The sequence below is a fragment of the Triturus cristatus genome, chromosome 9 (genome assembly GCF_964204655.1).
Source record: "Triturus cristatus chromosome 9, aTriCri1.1, whole genome shotgun sequence".
NCBI classification, from domain to species: domain Eukaryota; kingdom Metazoa; phylum Chordata; class Amphibia; order Caudata; family Salamandridae; genus Triturus; species Triturus cristatus.
The window spans coordinates 809,480,777-809,500,874 of NC_140592.1; the positions used below are offsets into that span (position 1 = coordinate 809,480,777).

Here is a 20,098-nt window from a genome sequence, read left to right on the forward strand (position 1 = left end):
CAAGAGTTGTGCACTGGTGTTAATTATTTGCTGGCAGTGGTGTCTCAGGTCTGATTCGAAGTTGTCTTTTATCAGTGGTGTCTTAAATGTTCTCTATTTGCAGTCCAGATGCTTATAGTGGTGCTTCGTCACTTGAGTTCCCTTGTGTACTAGTTGGCCTGTGGTCAGGCTTCTGTTGTTGGGTTGCGCTTGAGGTGAGTCAGAATGTCACCGCATTCTGTGATCCAGCTGTCGAAGTTCTTGATGGTTTTTAGCAAGTTGCTGATGTGCAGAGAGGGCCAAAACCCACTACTATTTTGTGATGCTTTTTCATCTGCTGCATTCGGTTCCGGTGGTGGTTGGTCTATGGTGAATTGGTGTTCTGGGACTGATAAAGGGGTGGTCTGTCCAGGTTAAAGTTGCTGATGTTTTGACTGTGATGCAGATTGTGAGAAAAATCGGGTACAATAAGTTTCCAGCGGTGTGGGTGAGTTTGGTAATGGGCTGAGTGAGGTTAAGGTTTTTGAGGTTTTCTAGAAGGGCTGCAAGTATGAGTTGGTGCAGTCTTCTAGGTGAAAGTTTAGGTCGCTGAGGAGAATGGATGATGGTTCTGGCAGTGACGATGAAGGGTGAAACAAAGTCTGTGATGTTGTTGGCAAAATTAGTGTGGGGTCCCGATGGTCTGTATACAAGGGTTGCACCCAAGGAGCAGTTGTCTGTAATGCCTACCTTGAATGTGAGTTGTTCCCTGTAGCTGGTGGGAGTGTCCATGTAGGTGATGTAGAGGATGGTCTCTTTGAATATGATGGGGACTTCACCACTGGGCTTGCTCTAAGTGTCTTGCCTGGCAATCTTGTAGCCAGCTGAGATGGCTGTAGGGATGTCCAGTGCAGAGGTATGTTTTAGCCATGTTTCTGTGAGGAAGAGCAGATCTGGAGCATGGTCAGGTAGTAGGTCCTATATTTCTGTGGTGTGTTTGGTGAGTGAGCAAGGTTTTAGGAGCATATAGCAGAGTGTGGCGTGTTGTGTGGGTGATGTTTAGTCCAGGTTAGCTTGAGTGGGTGACTGGTTTGTGTGAATGTGGGGTGCTGGATCCTGTTGAAGCGAGAGTGGTGGGTCTAGTGTGTGGGAGAGTGCATAAAAATTAGCAGGAGGTGCATTTGAATGTTCCTTCCGTGTTGTGTGATGCGGTATGGCAGCAGTGCGGCAGGTGGAAACCAGGGTGGATAATATGGAGAAGCACAGCTGGATATCAGTTGGTAGAGGGAGGTCCAGGGGTCCTGACCCGGGGCACAGTCTAGGCACGGATGGGCTTGCCTTTGGTGCACCTTTGGCACACCTACTGCGCATGTTCACATTGCAGCTGTCATTAAGTAGGTCATACTAGGGGGGCAGGATCGCAGGGTGCTGAGGCTAGGAAACCAGTGATGTCACTTCCTGTGCAGATGGATGATGGGCGATCCAGTGATGTCACTTTCTGTACTGATGAATAATTGGAGATCCAGTGATGTCACTCCCTTCATTGTTGGGTGATGGGAAATGAAATCCTCTTGCCTGGCTTCTTCTTTTAAAGATGGTTTTGGCGGGAAACCAGTGATTTTATTTCCTGTGCAGGTGAATGATTGGAAATCTAGTTATGTCACTTCCTGTGCTGATGGTTGAGAGCAGATCCAGTGATGTCACTTTCTTTGCTGATGGGTGATGCTATAATCTCATGAGTGGGAGTTGCACACCATTAAATTGTTTCTGCCATTCAGGCGGTGGTGTAAACAGACAATAGATAAGCCTATGTCCACAGACAATGCCTGATGCAACCTTTTCACTTCTTGCATTTGTGAAGATCCCAGCTGCTTTTGTGACCGCTTGTAAATTAACCTATCTTTTTATGTGTTTTTTCCTCCAGTTCCTCTCTTTCCCTTATTTCCACTGCAAATAACAGTCTGCACAAGAGACAGTGTTAAATCTTATTAGTAGCTGACATGTGACCTAGTCTGGGGTTTGACAGTGCAGACCTGTTGCTTACAATATACATAGTGGGCTTTGGATCCACCTCTTCCAACTGTTGGCCTCCTTCCACCAGCCTCTTCCAACAATTTGTCTGTGACTTTGTCAACGACTTCCTGGCTCAGCCCAATGGACTATTCATTCCTCACCAAATGCTATTGGTTGTGTGTATCCTTTTTCCTCCAATTGAGCGCTTATGCTCAACTGCATGAGGGACTACTTTACAACTAATATCCGTTCTGTCTGCACCGCTGCCTTCTTGGTATACATTGAAGGTACATTGAAATCCCAAAGGCGGGCAGGAATAAAATCCCTCAACACAATTACAAATGCCAGGTTTTTCCTAAGATTTACCTGCTCCCAAAAACGTTTGATTCCACCTACCCATTATGGCTATCCAGGTGAAGTCTAATTGCAATTCCAATGGCACTTTTAGGCTTTCCTTTAAAAAAGTGTTTCTCTATGCAAAATGCCATGTAGCACTTTTTCATTTCGTTTGCCTGTACATTTTCTGTTTGGAGACCTCACTCTTGGTTTTGGTGTGTTTTATTAACCAGGTTACTCCATAAGACTATCAGACTTTTCACCTCCCATGACATTATCGTGAAAGATCATGTTCCTCATTGTGGCAATGTCGACCAAGTGGGTTACAGTATCTTTCCTGAAACAAGCCATATATTTTTTTTCTGTGGAGACTAGATGTTTGTGAAAATGTTTTACAGTGTATAACTCAGACTTCAGATGAACTGAGAGTTTGTTTTTGCTTACATCTCCTAATCTGTAGTCTAGTCTTCCCCAAATCCCCCATCAAATCAAAATATGGTTGCAGAGTACCGTTTTCACCTGGATTTTATGGAGATGCTCTGAATTTTACTTGATCTTATAAAATCTGGTTACTTTAATTGTGACAATCTGCTCTCAAAGGCATCCTTTGCATTCTGATGTCTCAAGATTTGAAATGATATATATGATCAGTTGGCTTGCTCTCCTATTCTGTTTTCATGCCATTTATAGAGAACCAAGGCAACTGGTGTTTTTCCGATGGTGTGTTCCACCGGATGTGTCTGCAAAATTGCCACCTTAAAGTTTATCCTCCTGGTGGGATGCTGAATTTGTTCAAGTCATATTGAAGAATATATTTGGACAAGAAAAGTGCTATAGCAGTTAGCTTCTCTGAAGCAGAGTTTCTGGATTCTTTTAAATCATCTCATCACTCTGGAGGAAGGATGGCTTGGATTTAGGGAAAAACAATGTATTCATTTTGACTAATTTTATTCCCAGCGATCCCTCCATCTTAGAGTTGACCAACCACTTATTGTTGCTTTTCCTCCATAAACATTTGATACCGATGTATACAAAGAGGAGAAAGCTTGACATGAAGATAAGCTGGTGACAGAGAGTGAGTGGTGGTAACTTCCCAGATAGTGTGGAGCAAATCCTGCATCTGGGCTTCCAGAGGTTTAATCTTTTGTCTTAAGCGAAAAGTACAAATTTCCCAACTGGTGAGGTTGCATACTTTGCCAGTGGAGTCGGACTAAGAGTACATGAGAGACTACTGTAAGTAACTTGAACTTTTCGGTTAATATTACGAGTAAACATTTTATCTTTATTTTTTTCAAGTGTCCTTTTTCACACCCTTCATTTTATTGTTTGTTTGATTGACGTCATTCTAAAATAGTCTAAGAATTGGAGCGGTGCTTGTCATGTGTTTTGCAAGGATGTTGCTGCATATTTGTGGAATTGGTCATTCTCTTTTCTTAAATTTAAAATACTGTTCAATAATGATATACTTTTCTTTCCAGCAAGTGATGTTTGTACTTCATTTGTGTTAAGGATTCTTTCAAATATTTTCATAACAAAACCTTTTTTATTAATTTCAGAATGAGGCCAATGGTTTCTGGCATACCCGCCAAAAAGACTGCAGTCCAGCAGGTATTTGATTATGAACTTTATTACAAATTTGCATGTTTACTCTTTAACGTTTTGTGAACGATTTTACTTTCTCCTTAATAGGTTATCAGAAAAGAAAATATTGTATTTTGCATATAAAGATACTCTACAATTAGTATTCGACCTGTATTTAATTTATAAAGCTCTATTGTATTAAGTTGAATAGTGCAAGGTATATTCTCCAGAAAAGTCTACATACAAATATTTGGTCTATGTTGGGTTTACTATAAAGTTTTACATGCAATTCAGAGGTATTTGGTCTCCCTCCCTCTTACTCACCCCCTTGGTAAAGTTGGCCATGTAATCCTAGAGGGAAACGCTTTACCACTGTAAAAGAGTGTATAATAATAAATAAATAAATAAATTTGATACTTGTATAGCGCACTACTCACCCGCAAGGGTCTCAAGGCGCTTGCACGAATACCGCTGTGGAACCCATCCTGGCTTTCCCTGTGAGGCGTCCACTCCTGGGCACCCCCAAGGTGGAGGCCAGGCATCCCTAGCGTTGTGGGGGCCATTGTGGAGATTAAGCAAGCTATTGCCCAGAGTTGCAGAGTGGGACACCATGATTGGAATAGGCACCGAGGCGAGAATTATCAGGTCCATGGAATTTTTGAGCCCAAGACCCGCCGAGGCGGGGAATTGAACTCTGGTCCCGGGCTAGAACTCTGCATCAGGGTCTGCTGCTCTAATCATTGAGCCACACTTCTCCACTTGTGGTCGTCTCCGAGCATAGCGAAAGACTCAGTGCAATGTGATCCTACAAGCCTCCTTGATGCGGATTGAAAACTCCTGAGGAGAGTACTGGCCAATGATAAGTACCAAAACCTACTCATGAAGATCAGTTTGGGCTCAAGTTAGGTTCATATGTGGTTGTGAGAGAGCGATTACCTGTTGGAAAATGATTGATTTGATTCTACAGGTCCATAAATGAAGACACAGTGTATATAGTTTGTTACCAGATAGCAAAATGGCATTTACTGGGTTGAGTGACTGATACTCCGTGGAGTACTTTGTCTATTTCTGCTGGGGTCTGGCTTTCAGGTATAGGTAAACACTATGCACGTCTTAAGAGTAGCAGTGGTGGCTTTGTGTTGGCTCCCTTGAAATACTTTGATCTTGTCAGGGAAACTAGCCACATGCGGTCATTGCCACCACTTTTTTTGCCCCATGAAAAAACTGTTGCCAGCATCATTTCAGAGCTAGCAAGAAATTCGGGCATTTCCTGTTGGAATACTCTTGTGAATCGGCTCACCCTGTTGCCAGTGTATTTATATATGTGACTGATGTACGTATGCCACTGGGTGAACGTGGCTAATAGCCTGGGTCAACTCAGCTTGTATATATAATGTCTATGACAGAAATGATGGATGGGGGTATGTTGGTCTTCACATGTAGTACGATGGGAGTTGTGACATATAAGCTTCAGTATTTGGTGGTGTTAACACCAAATAATGTGAACTAGCTTTAAAACCTTAATATTCCTCCCTGTTGCATTAAAAGATGATGTAAAGAAGTGGAATGCCGTATTGTTGTTATGACACTGCCATATGACATTAGGATGAAAGCACTCTTACAATTATTGTTATTCATTATGTTGCCAATGCAGATTCTAGGATCTTATTTCTGGGAAGTTAGATTTGGTAGATTTACTGGATCAAGATGCATTGGAAATGCAAAGATATGCATACTTAGGACTACGGCAGAGAAGATTTCGCTTGTGGGCTGCTTGGAAAAATTTATGACCTGTGCTGTGTTATGGAGGGTGTAAGCCCTCTTTTCACAGGACTGTCGCCCCTCGGTGCATTCTGCAGACCCATATTTATCTTTTATAATCAGACTCTTAACAAGTTCAAGGCATGGTAGATATGTGTATTAAAGTGATGGGTAACGTAGAGACAGAGGATTTATTTACAATGACAATTCAGTGGCGGAAGTGCAAAAGGGGCAATTTTTGTACTTCGATACCTGCGATTCAAAAGCTCCATAAAAGCTAGACAGTGGGTGACACGGCTAAATGGGTCAGTGCAGCAATTCAATAAGCTTGTCAAACTTAGAGATGATATACTCTATCTTTTGAGACCTCAATTTAGGTTTTTCTGATTGAGTCATCTAGCTGCAGATTCCTTAATTTGTGAATTCTCCCCAGGCGTCAGGATCCAGTCCGACACCTGGGGAGAATTCACAAGTTAAGGAATCTTGCCCTACCTAATCCGTGCTCCCTTCCTTGAGCCTCATGATGGGGCTAGAGGAACACACTTCAGGACTTCCATGAGACCACATCAAGTTGCCTTAGACCACTTTCAAAAGAAGGGATAAGGAAGAAAAAAAATGAGGATCACTGCACTTCAACTACAATAAAATAAGTCTTTGACTAAAATGATCTTAACAACGCATTAGAATTAACAAATTATTGACAAAAAAAGCAGAAAGTTACCACTATTCCAACCAGATTTTCATTACCAAATTCCCTACCAAGGAACGTTATAGACTCCTCTTGGAATTCTCCATCCTGGAGTGCACAAAGACCACCCTAGCTCAAGCTTTCTGTAACACCACACATACTTCCTTGTTTGAAAATCAAAGATGCAGAAACATCAGCTCAACAACAGGACACTCTCCATGCAGCCTACTCTTACCGTCATGAAGATCACCAACAGACGTTGGACCCTGGCCTCCTTCAGTTAAAGCGAGATGCCCAGTCCGCTATTCAACCAACCCTGTCCCACTTAAATCTCCAAGAACATACCACTCTCATTGATTATCACCAACCCCTCCAAAGGTGGTAGGCACAAGCACATACCCAGCTATCACCTTCTCCCCACTCACGCCGCTCCACAGATAAGCACCACTACACTAGTGTGGCCTGACACATTTTACTGTAGAAACCTAATAACTTAGAAAAGAAACAATATCTATTTTTAGAAAATTCACAAGTGGCCAGGTGACTTTTTTTTTTTTTGCAGGCTTGATTTTAGACTTTTTATTAGGGCATACCCGACCCAATCAATCAATTCAGATTTGCAAAGCGCAACTTATCACACCTGGGGTTATCCAGGTGCTGAGGATAAGCTGATTAGTCGAACAGCCAGGTCTTCAGTGCTCTTCTGAAGTCAGACCCAGGAGCATTAGAGAGCTTTACATAAGTCCTAGATTACAATCAAAGCACAGTGGTGGGAGCCACATAGCTCGTCCATATGTCTATCTCCTTGTGGGACAGGTAAAAAGAGAATAGCTCTGGAATTATGACGTTGCAGATTTCACATAACTGGTTATATAACTGAAAAGATATATAGACAATATCTTAGTTATCTGCCTAAGAGTCGTAGATCAAATAAAATAATATTTGGAAATAATGCACATCAACTACTTTAATTTAAACATAGCACACAAGAGTGACCTTATTGGGCCTTAGAATTTATATCAACAACAACCAGCTACATACCAAGATTCATAGGAAAAATTCAGCAGCCTACTCCATCCTGAATAGAGAAAGCTGCCACCCAAAACTCATGATCAGAAATATATGTGAAGGAGAGTTCCTAAAAATCAGGTGCAGTTGCAGTGAGCTACTGAGAGTTGAAATAAAGGCTAAATAAGCTGCCATCAGGTTAATGGATGGGGCTTTATTACTAAAATAATGAACCAGGTCATTAAACCAGACAAACTAACTTGTGTTCTCTTTTAAATGTAAATGTAAATGTATGTGTCTTGTAAAGCGCACTGCTGCCCTGAGGCGTCGTGGCGCTGTAGACCGCTGGGGAACCCGTCCTGGCTATCCCTGTGAGATGGTCCCTCCTGGGTATCTCCAAGGTGAAACCAGGCATCCCCGGCGAATGTGGGGGGCCGTTGTGGAGATGAGGCAAGCTAATGCCCAGAGTTGCCGAGTGTGTTCCTGGTTAGAGTAGGTACCGAGGCGAGAATTATCGAGTCCGTTTTGACCCTGGTCCACAACCCTGCCGCGTCGGGAATTGAACCCTGGTCCCTGGCCGATTCTCTGCTTGCGGATCTGCCGCCTCTAACCAGTGAGCCACACCTCTCCACTTAACACCCAAGGCATTCACTTCTAAAACAGTGGCATTCGTTTTATGAATAAATTCCATGAGGGTACGTAATACAAATCTTAAATGATAGTTGCCTCAGTAATATACACACGTCACACTCACTGCCGCAAAATGGTAACACATTGTACTAATTTTCCCTTCAAATAAATATTCTATTTTATTAAATTATTTACCCAGGGCCCCAACATTACATAATGGCCACCACAATAAACAAACATCAGACAAGCATCACATAACATGCCGTGACATGTGTTTTGGACAGCCGCCATGATGCAAGCACCAACCACTTCCAGGTGGCTGCCACACTGAACAAATATCAGTGATGCATCACGTGACATGATGTAGCACACATTTTGGACACCTGCAATTATACATGCACCAACGTTTAAGATGGCGAACAACCTTCAGAACTCACACAGAGGGCTCTTTAAATACACCGAACCCAGATTTTGCAAACTACTCAAAATCAGTCTTCTTTACTTGTTCAGGTAAGCCAGTTGTGCATCTAAAACATGCCAAAAATGTCCTTGATTAATCTAAAACTATCCAGCTAGTGCTCATTGTGCAAACAAAAATGCAATCTCAAGCTGACTGTTTCAGGACATTTTAATTTTCCTTCAATTTTTTCCCCCCTTTTTAGATTTTGCTTGCCACATTTTGGTACATACAGTGGGCTTAGAGGCCGCCCTTGTTACATCACCACTTTCATTTTGCTTGCGTCTTGTTTGTTAGCCCTTGTGATATTAATTGCGGCCTCATTTGTTTGCCCCTCCCTTGGACGATGGCCCAAGTCTTGTGTCCTTACACTTCTCCCTTTCGGGCTCTACATTTTTCTTTTAGTTTAAGCAGTCACTAAAGTGCACAGCTTTTCCAGCAGGCTCTCATGTGTGCTCTTTCCCCTCTGCTGCACTCCTGTTCCTGCTTTCCTACATGCATGCTAATCTCCCTTACCCTGCTAAGCTTTTTTGTCAATGGGTTTCTCCCCACTCGGTTCCACCTTTCACTCTGTTTGCTTCCCAACCAACCCATGCCTTTTGTCTTCTTACACCCCTGTCTGAATCCCCCACCTGTGTTGCTTATCCCCTACTCCTTTTGCTTCAGACACTCCTCCCCCTCCTGTTCTCTGTTTTGATTTGCACTCAGTGTTACTTTGCTCACCCCCTGCACCCACCCTCATGTTACTAAGGTGCCCTCCTTCATCCGTCCTCCACTCTTCTCTGCCCCCCACCTGTCATACCTTGGTGTTGCCTCCGCCCCATCTGCGATGCTTCCCCCGCCCAACCTACTTTTTTTTTTCCTGTTTATCGTTCGAACGTGGATTTGCGATTGGCAAACAAAATTGAAGAAAAAGTGCTTGCAGAATTTTGTAGGTGTCGCCTACAAAATGACAGTAAATTGTGTTGTAAACTTTATTTTATTTTTTATTTAGCATCGTGGATGCTGTGCAAAATAGCTAGAACTACTGGCAAAGCCAATAAGTCCCATACGCGAGACCTTTGGACTTTGCCAATGCTTGCTTTTTATGGCACACTTATATATGCTCATTCTTTACGTATTGGTTTGCCACTAGTCTCTGATTTTTTCTCTCTCTAAGATTTAATAATAAAAATCAAATTCTAATACACAATACCATACTGCAAAGTTATCTTTGTAATAAGAATCGCCCAAGCAAAAAAAAACATTTTAACGCTGAACATTTTTCACGGAGTGCTGCGCAGCACTGTTTGCTGTGATCACAATTATGTAGCTAGTGTTTTCCTTGTTTATCTATATGTTTGTTACGTTTTTATGTCAACATTTAACTCTTTCACTTGTAATCCTATTTCTGCCTTGATAAAGCCACAATTACTGCCATAAGGGTGAACCATGTTTTGATACTGCGTGTGAATCATAAACTGTAAATGGACTCATTGTTGGAAAGTTTACATATTTGATCCAACATTTGACAAACGCTTTGGCAGCTTGGTGGTGTGGAAATCACTATATAAGTACAAAGAAAGTCAGTATAGGTGCAAGTAAGGTTGTTGATCTGTGACATTGTCATTTGGCGTCTCCTGTTGTATTGTTGTTCCATTTATGTAGCACTTTTGTTGATGGGTGATACCTGGGGAATCCACTTAGGAGAGGTTCCGAATAACCCTTGAGAGATTGGTCTAGTCCAACCATTCCCAGAACTTGCGGAGTCCATCGAGGTGGGGAAGAGAGTAACACAAGAGAGGAATTCATTTCTGCACTCACAAACTATAGATATTTATTGACTTGTCAAGAAAAAAACATTTACCTCCACACACCAGGCCTCTTACAGGTTATGTCAGTATTAGACAGCTGCTTAGTGTGCCAAATACCAGGTTGCCCCTGTACGTGGCACCATTGCCAGGAAGAGCAGCACTGAAATGACACTTCTAGGGCCTTAGAAATCCTTACACTGTGCAAAGGACTTGGATCCCAATATCCTTGGAGCGAGCGGCAATCTAACTTTGTGGATGATTTCAGTCCGTGAAGATTCATTTAAATCTTTTATAATTTCTATTAAAAATACAACCACTTAGGAGCTGGTAGTGGAACGTAATGAGGGACGCTCATAATCTGTCTTCTCAAATGTTTAATATATGAATAATTAAATGCAGTCGGCAAAGCATTAGCCGCCGACTGAAATGACAGTACATTTAAAGGTTTCAAAACACAGTGCCAACCATAAAAGTGTCCTCTTACATCCTGCGTTAAAAAATTTAGTTGAGTGACTATTGCAGAGGGAAAACTCTCTTAAACCTTTGCAAACCTCTGGTTATCTTCAGGTTTATTAGCTTTGATATAAATAATATAATGGTATTGCTCCATCCTGTAGTTTTTAATTTGCGTGGGTAAAGCGGTTTATTGCTACTTCCTTCTATAGCTATGTAGTGCTTTCATCCATAGGCCTGAACTCACTTAAGCACAGAATGCTTATTAGCGTGACGTTTTTTTGCTTAAACTTTTTTTATTGAACCGAGAGAAAACGACATTTCTGAGTACAAAAAGGTGGGCAAATATAGTATTCATTTACAATAACAAAATATTCGTGATAAATCACATTAGTGCCACATTCAGATTCAGGACTCTGGGCGTTGGAGGCTCATCATGGGCGGGGACAACAGGTGGAACACATATATTACCCCTGTATTCGTTCCATTTACCCCAGATTGCGGACCACTTGTTTGGACACCCTCGTGCGATGTACACTGTCTTTTCTCTGATCATGCACCTGTCCATGTCCGCCCTCCAAGTTGCTACTGTAGGCAGCATTCCAGAACCCGACAACTGGGCAATGTTCCTCTTAGCCACCATCAGGCCCAATGTGACCCATATTTTACCTTTATTGTTTAAATCAGTGGGTTCCCAGACATTCAGTAAACATCGTTTTGTTTCAGGATTGAGACGTACCCCAAGAACTTCATTCATACACTTATGCATTTCCTTCCAATACTTCTGGATGTATCCACAGTCCCATAATATATGCATGAATGTGCCTTCCTGCCCACATTGCCTCCTGCACATTCCTTCATTCACTCTTCCCATGCTGACGAGTCGGGACCCTGACACGTAAACTCTATGTAAGATCTTCAACCAGGCGGAGTCTGGAGGAAATCGCAACTTCTCTCGGGGAGGATACTGCCTCCTGCCATTCCTCGTCGTCAAGCTCTAATCCATCTCTCTCCCACCGCCCCCTGATCAAGCTGAGAGGATCGGAGGTGTTTTGTATGTTAGGGAGATCGCTTTTGTGGGCATGTAGCCATCTAGTAACCTATCTTCCCGCAGCAAGGACTCTGGGAGAGATTCACCTTTAGGCAGCTTCGATATTAGTGCATGCCGCACCTGCAGATAACGGAAATATTCTCTGTCCACTAACTCGTATTCCTGTTTCAAGGAGGCGAATGACACCACCTCCCCCTTCCTCCATAGATCTCCGACCTTTGAGATCCCGCTCAGGTCCCATTTGTCAAACCCTTTCAAGGTTCTTAGGGTGCCGAGCTGTTCAGTGTCCCACAGAGGAGTGGCACGTGTAAGTTTCAGTTCCCATTCTAAGCTCCTGTTTGCTGCCTGCCAAATCTGCACTGAGTGTTTGGTTGGCCCAGTTAACAGAAACTTTTGTGTTTTGAAATAGAGGGCCATGTTATAGATGCCACTCGGAAGCAGCCATTTGTCCATTCTATACCCTGGGTCATCCCAGCTCCGATGCATGCAGTGGTTAAATGCGGCCAGGTGGGCGGCCCAGTAGTTTTATTTAGTATCTGGGAGACCCATCCCTCCATCATACCAGGACAAAACTAGCTTTTATTGGGCTATATGGGGTCTACCCTCCCAGAGCAACTCTTTGGAGGCCTTCAATTTCTTTAAAGTAACGCGCTGGAACCAAGTGAGGGCAGTTCTGAAATGCGTATAGGAAGCGTGGCAACGCCATCATCTTAAAGAGCGCTGCTCTACCTAGCAGGGAAAGAGGGAATGCCCTCCAATGTGTGACATCTCTTTTCAATCTCTGGAGGGGGGGACCAAGTTGCGGTCATATCGTGTCTTGGAGTCTGCCGATATAAAAATTCCTAAATACTGGAAGCCATCTTGGGCCACCTGAATCGGGCAGTTCTTTGGCAGGGGTGGGGGATCACCACTGAGGATATACAGTAGAGACTTAGTCCAGTTGATCATATACCCTGATGATTTCCCAAAGTTCGTAAAAATGTTGAGAACACTGTGGAGCAAGGCCTTAGGGGAAGCAAGATAAAGAAGAATGTCATCTGCATATAAGGAGATGCGGTCCTCCCATGTGTCCGTCCACTTGAGACCACGTATTATTGGGTCTCTGCGGATCCATGCCGCTAATGGCTCAAGGGAGAGTGCAAACAACAATGGTGATAACGTACAGCCCTGACGTGTCCCACGACCCAACCCAGACACCTCTGACTTCTTGTTATTGACCACCACCTGTACCAGGGGCTCAGTATAGAGGAGCCGCAACCACCCCATAAAGCCGGGTCCAAATCCCATCTTCGCCAGGACTGCAAACAAGTATGGCCATTCGATGGTATCAAACGCCATAGCAGCGTCTAGAGAAACCACCACTGCAGCCTCTTGGATCGTATCAAGTTTCCCTAGCATACCATGTACCCTCCTCAGGTTCAGTGCTGTATTACGATTAGGCATAAAGCCCGATTGGTCGGGATGTACCAGTTTACTTATGACTTGGGTCAAGCGACTCGCCAACAGTTTGGCCAGGATCTTGGGCTCTGCATTCAATAGGGAGATAGGTCTGTATGATGAGCAACTATCCCTGGGCTTACCTTCTTTATGTATTGTCACCAGAGTTGCTACCCTTTGGTCACGGGTAAGCAGTCCCACCTTCCTGCTCTCCTCGAACATGGCTCGTAGGTGTGGGGCGATCGAGTCAGGCTTAGGTATGTACAATTCAATTGGCAGGCCATTTGGGCCCAGTGCTTTCCCGGACTGGAGGTTTCTTATCGCCTGCGTGACCTCATCGTTTGTAAAAGCGCTTTCAAGTGATTCCCTCTCCTTTGGAGACAGAGCGGGAAGTTGTATGTCAGAGAGCAGCGATCGTGAGTCTTCCGACGACATTGCAGAGCAAGTTCGGTATATCTGGTGGTAATGCTCGGCAAACTCGTTTGCAATTGCCTGTAGGTCTGTTATTTTCCCCCTAGTGCATCTATGATTTCTGGCACAAGCCGGCTTGCCAATTCCCTCTTGTCGAGCCAGGCGAAAAGCTTCCCTACCTTGTCCCCCAAATCATATATCCTGCCTTCTTTTTTCCTACCTAAAGTTTTGGCCATATCAGTGGCAATGGACTTATATTCCTCCCTCTTGAGCTTGAGCTCATGTAATTTATCTCCCTCGATCTCCCCCCTCGCTTTCTTCCTCCAGCCGGAGGATATCTGTTTCCACTTGAATCAAGTCTTTTACCTTTTCTTTCCGTACCCCTGCAATAAGTGAAAGTGCCTGTCGCCTCAGTACAGTTTTGAAAGCCTCCCAGATGGTTTGGTGTGAGCTCACTGTACCTACGTTTTCCAGGAAATAACTATCTATGGCTAGGAGGAGAGCCTTCTTGACCACAGGGTGCCGAAGGTACCAGGGGTTAATTGGTGCGATCTTACCCACCCTTTTTTCGTTCAAGACTAATTCCACCCAGATAGGGGAGTGGTCAAATATACCCCTTGCTAAGTGTCTGACTTCTCGACGCAGCTTATCTGGGATGCAGACACAAGAAGGTAGTCTATGCGTGAAAGGCTGTTGTGCGCCCCTGAGTGGAAAGTGTATTGGCAACTTAGAGGGTGGAACGACCTCCACACGTCAGTCCCAGTGCTTCGATAAAGTCAGAGAGCCATCGCCGCAAGGGACCAATATCTCTTGGGGGATGGCGGTCTACGGTTCCCGACACTACAGAGTTAAAGTCCCCCCCCTGCTATGAGGTGGCACTCTGGGAACAACAGCAGTATTGCCCCCAGGTTCTTAAGTGAGGTCCTGCAGGCCAGGTGGGACATAGATGGTCATTAACGTCAATGTTTTGCCCTCCCACTGCCCGGAGATGGCTGCATATCTGCCCAGCTTGTCTGTCCAGTTATGCTGTACGGATAATGGGAAGGACCTTTTGAGCATAATACCCACTCCCCTGGAACCTGTAGTAAAGCCCAAATGCACCAGCAATCTATAGCCCCATCTGTTCATAGCCTGACCGGAATTACCAACAAGATGCGATTCCTGAAGGAACACTATGTCTGGGTATTGCCTCTTGACGTTCTGTAGTACAGTGCAGCGTTTTACTTTGTCCCCCAGACCGTTAACATTCCAACTCAAGAGCCTAAGGCTTTTGTCCCATTGCGTGGTCATCAATACACTCAGAAATAGCGTGACGTTTTAAAACAAAGTATGCAACACAGTTGGCGCAAGATTGGGCGACGCTGGGGATTATGACAGCCAAACGTAATATAGCACAGAAATGGGGGGCGATGGAGGTGCCATCGCTTAGCGCATGGTGTAAAGACATGGACACGGCCATGGTAGCGGAAAGAACAGTATTTATTAACCGCGGCTGTCCCCAAAAATGGAACAAGATCTGGGGGCATGGAATAAATACAGAGGCAACATCTGTGACCCACCAAAAGAACAGGCGGAAGAGAGCATGGAGGGGGACTGATAGGGAGGACGGAGGATGTTTAATGGGTGCCACGGGGTCTGTATTAGATCTATTGTAATTGTGCGCAACGTAGAGCCGAAACTGTGGTTTAATGATTAACAATATATATGTCTAACAAATGGGAAAAACTCTGCCTTGATGATGTTCTGATTTGTAACCTGAAATTAAAAATAAAGTTTAAAAAAAAAACGGAAAAAAAACCCCACTAAGTATGCAACTCGGAAATCGTACATGTATATTTTTAGACTGACTCTGAAGTGTAGGAAGTCTTCAGGGGCCTTAAAGGGATGGTGCATTATCTAGAACTATATCCTTCACTTAGTATTCGTTGTGAAAAAATACAGCAGGTTCCTGGGTGAGACAAACACTTTATCTTGCCAGATGAGAATGGGATTTTATTGGAATTCAATTAGTGTAGAGTGTATTACATTTCAAAAGGAAGATAACAGATTAGTTCTGTAAATCATAAGAGAAAAATGTTTGGTGTCCTGAAACAACCTTCACAGGTAGGTGTGTATCAAGAATGGAGGCACGGTCTGTGTTCCATGTACTTATTCCAGTTACTTCGGAGGTAGAGAAGTGATACTCCACTAGGAGCAGGAGATGTTGTCTTCAGTTGCCACTTCAACACTACACGCATCATAACATTCCACAGAGACTAGAGCTACACAGACCAACAAGGGAGAGACAACCCTAGCACATAGTACCACACGCCTTACTCCAGTATTGTAACTTTCATAATTCACATGCTTGAATCCTTCCCGGGAGTCATGATGGGGGCCTGGTACCTTTCACATAGAAGTACAAAGATAGGTATAGACTTAAAAAGGCCTGGGCCTCTTAGTTTAGCAAACTATCATAGTCATTATTAAAAAAAAGTGATCAAAGTTATGTCTGAACTAATCAGCATGAATCACTCTCTAGAACACGCCTGAGAGAAGCCCAGTACCTCATATTTTCTACCGCACGTTGTGCTAGGGAGTCTCCTCTGAGCTCTGCTCAGCTTTTCACATCTACAACTTCTGACAGAAGATTTTCTGGAAAGTAATCTATATACATATAGATAGATCTATCTATCTATATATAGATAGATATACCTATCTATATATAGATATATATATATATATATTGGCCTAAAGGGCTAGGGCTATCGAGCTCAAACCTAAGGAACCGGGTTCAAGTCTCTGCAATGACGCTCAACATCCTGTGATTCTGGGCAAATCACTTAATCCCCCCTACCTAACAAAAAATTAATGTGATCATGTGTAACGTAACTGGTGTTCAGGCCAAGTTTGCGCTGTATAAAACTCCGGGGGTGGGGGGGAGAATATATAGATAGATAAATTCTTTTTGACATACCTAAACTTTCACTCTTTATATCTGTTTATTTTCCACCAAGTTTGAGTAAGCTATGTCAGGCAAGGCTAAAAAGTCTCTCTTCAGAGAGTGTGCCACTTGCATGAAGAAGAGGTTTTATGTAGAAGTCCTCACAAACAGTGCATTTACTGCTTGTACCCATCCCACAAAGTGTCAGACTGCAAAATATGTATCACTTTTATAATAAGACTCTCAGTGACGTCTTGTCATCTAGTTCCAAAAAATGAAAACCAGGTTTTATCCTGTGTCGGGCTCTGAAAAGTGAGCAGCCTACTTCTTTCCCTCAAAAGGGACAGGGATCCGTCACACTCAACTGAAGAGCCTCATAGTAAATGCACCAAAAAGTCCTCTCACGGCATCTTCAAGCACAAAAAAGGGTCTTTAAAAAAATCTGACTTCTAAGACTGTATCTGAGCTTGCGACACCACCTCCAAGACTCAAAATGACATTCAAAAAACCTTCTTCAGACAGATAGTCGACGAGCTCTCGTCCAACGATAAATGGTTTGTCAGCACCATTGACGACTAAAGGCTGCACTTCTGGGATATAGACGTTGACTACATTCTCTACTGCTCTATCTCTGTCAACAACATCTCTATCGTTGAGGTAGCCCCCGATTTCGTCGACCATTCCACTGTCGTCATCAAAGCCAGTGAACTCTTTGCCGTCTACAAAGCACTCGTCGCCGTTTCAGTTCATGTAGCCTACGATGCATTCGTCAATGGCGGAGCCACGCTTGCTAAGCACATCATCGTTGATGAAGTCACCGTCATTGATGAAGATGATGGTGTCGCCGGAGGCAAAGACGTCGTGGTGGAGTCCACCTCTATCGACAGAGACATAACCGTCAATGGAAGCCCACCCTTCGATGAAGACTGTCGCCGCCCAAATCCCTGTTGACAGCCAGATCGCTATCATCGACGAGCCGTTCGCCGCCGCTGAAAAGCTGTGCATCTACAGAAAAACAAGACAAACAATACAAAACTACTGTGATTGCCCCAGAACATACTACCATCAATAAAATCATGCCCACTCATCTCCCAGAAACCGAAGATTATGAAGAGGAAGGTCTTTTTGGGGATACCTATAGTCCATCTGACTTGCCAGTTAAGTGTCACCCTGATGATGATGAGCAGGAATACTATGGGCAGGCTGATTGTGCGCAGCCTGAGCCGTGCCAACAGCAGTATCAACAAGAGGTGGTAACAATGCCATCAGCCTTACTCTCGGGCCTCCATTTCATGTTGGAGGATTAACGCTGATGCTTCCCACCTTCAGTGCCTGCTGCCAAACTTCCATCTCCACCAGTGGGACTACCAGAACAAACAACTACTCCAACAGTACTTTCAGTCCCAAATACTCCAGAGTCAATTCCACTCCAAGATGCGATCTCTTCAGATGAAGGGAGGGAGGAAGGAGGGCTTTGTGACACTGCCAGAGAATGGGAAAATTATATGATGTCTCTTCCTGCATCACCAACACCTCTTCTGGTAGATTTCCCTCCAGATGTTATAGGAGGATTCCAGAATCTGTTGGAACGTGCAGCAAAGAGATTTGCTTTACCAATGTCTTCTAAACAGTCTGACTGTTTTCTAAATGATTTTAAGGAACCGTTCCATAAATCTGTCAGGGCTATACCCATAATAGACTGCATCTGGTAAGAAGGCGTTAAGAGCATGAAAACCCCAGCTTCTATACCGGCGCTACTTCCAAGCCTTCACAAGAAATACTAAACTACAGATGAAGCACCATTGTGTCTCACGGGGCACCCTAAGCCAGATTCAGTTGTCATGCAAGCTACACAACGTCGCTTGAAAAATCCTGCGGCACCTCTTTCTGCTTCCCGGGATGAGTATGCATGGCGCCTAGATTCCATTGGCAACTGGTTTTCGGCCATGTCAGTGCGAACAGTGAGAGCGGCAAATTCTCTAGCAATCTTAGGGCGGTATGACTGCCAGATGTGGTCATACATTGCCCCCTATATCAATCACCTTCCTGAGGAGGCTAAAGAGATCTTACGTGAAGGAGAAAGAGCATCTAGTGAGATTCTAGATTCAGCCATGGATTTTGCCATCATAGGGTCCAGACAGTTGGCAGACACTGCAGTTCTCAGGCGACATGGGTGGTTCAAAGCCACCTCATTCCATCCAGAAGTTCAAAATAAGATCTTGGGCCTCCCATATGATGGTGAAGCCCTCTGTGGAAATCACGTAGAGGAGTCCCTCATAACCATCAAGGCGGACACCGATACTGCCAAGTCTTTGGGGACGTTGCAATTCCGGAAAACTCCTTTTCGCGGATCTCGAGGAAGAGGACAACCTTCCTATGGAGGGGGGCATCAACAGTACCGTTACCCTTCCTATTCCTCCAATACACACTCTTACAGTCCTCAGTTCCAACAATACACCTGCCTCAATCTTCTCATGTCAGATCGAACAGGGGACAAGGACCACGTGCTGGCAAGGATACCAACTGCTGCCAATGATATTTTACAGGCTCCAGCATCAATTCCTCATTCTCTTCCTCCTTCTACCATCTACCTTGGAGGAAACATTTCTAGCTAACTCCATTAATGGCAACCCATTACCACAGACCAGTGGGTTCTATGCCTGGTACAATTCGGATACACTCTGGAGTTTCTCCCAAAAACCACCTACAACCCCACCCCAACCCTCCCTCCAGAGGCATCTCAAGGCACGTAAACAAGAGGCAATCGAAAAGGTCCCTGTCTCCCAAAGGGGCAAAGGTTTCTACTCCTGTTTCTTCTGGATCAGAAAGAAGTTATTGCAGTGGTGACCAAGTTTAGACCTCATAAACCTCCATATCTATTTGAAAAAGCAGTAGTGTCGATGGTCTCATTGCAGGAAGTTCTAAAGTTCCTTAACCAGTGCGACTTTATGACCACCCTAGACCTCCAAGACGCCTATTTCCACATATATATTTACCCAAAGCACAGTAAATATCTCAGCTTTATGGTTGCCGGACGTCACTACCAGTTCAGGGTGCTCCCTTTTGGTCTCAAGTCCGCACCCAAGATTTTAGTCCCTTGCCTGGTCGCAGCGTTTCTCAGACAACACTCCCATCAAGTCTTTCAATATCTGGATGAGTGGTTGAATAGGGCTAGCGTCCACGAATGCCTGCACAGCTCTCTTCCTATGTCAGGGTCTTACTCTCAACCTACAAAAATCCAAACAAAACCCATTGCAAACTATTGTCTTTCTAGGAGCCAAGCTAGACACTATATGTTCTTAGGCGATTCCCACAGAAGAACAACAACAATGGTTTGTCATGCTAACAAGTTCCATCCAAAGAATAAAGTCTCTTTAAGTCTGACTGTACAAGTCACTCTTGAGGATGACGTCATCATGCATACTGCTCTTCCCGTTCTGTTACCTCAAAATGCAACCCATTCAGGAGGAACTGGACAAGCAGTGGATACAGTCCACCAGCTCCTTTGACAACATCATCAAAGGTACTCCACGCATGTTTAAAGCCTTAGAGTGGTGGCATCTGTCAATTGGAATATCCCTACAACAGATAACAGCCC

General features: G+C 44.0%; 1 protein-coding gene across 2 annotated transcripts in view; it reads left to right on the forward strand.

Moving 5' to 3' along the window:
- BRF1 (BRF1 general transcription factor IIIB subunit) overlaps nucleotides 1-20,098 on the forward strand; it is a 1,136,639-nt gene that overhangs the window by 1,079,960 nt on the left and 36,581 nt on the right. For both annotated transcript variants that reach the window (XM_085626219.1, XM_085626218.1), the window contains exon 16: nucleotides 3,864-3,915. In XM_085626219.1, coding sequence (XP_085482345.1) covers nucleotides 3,864-3,915 — 52 coding nt within the window. The remainder of the gene's footprint in view (nucleotides 1-3,863; nucleotides 3,916-20,098) is intronic.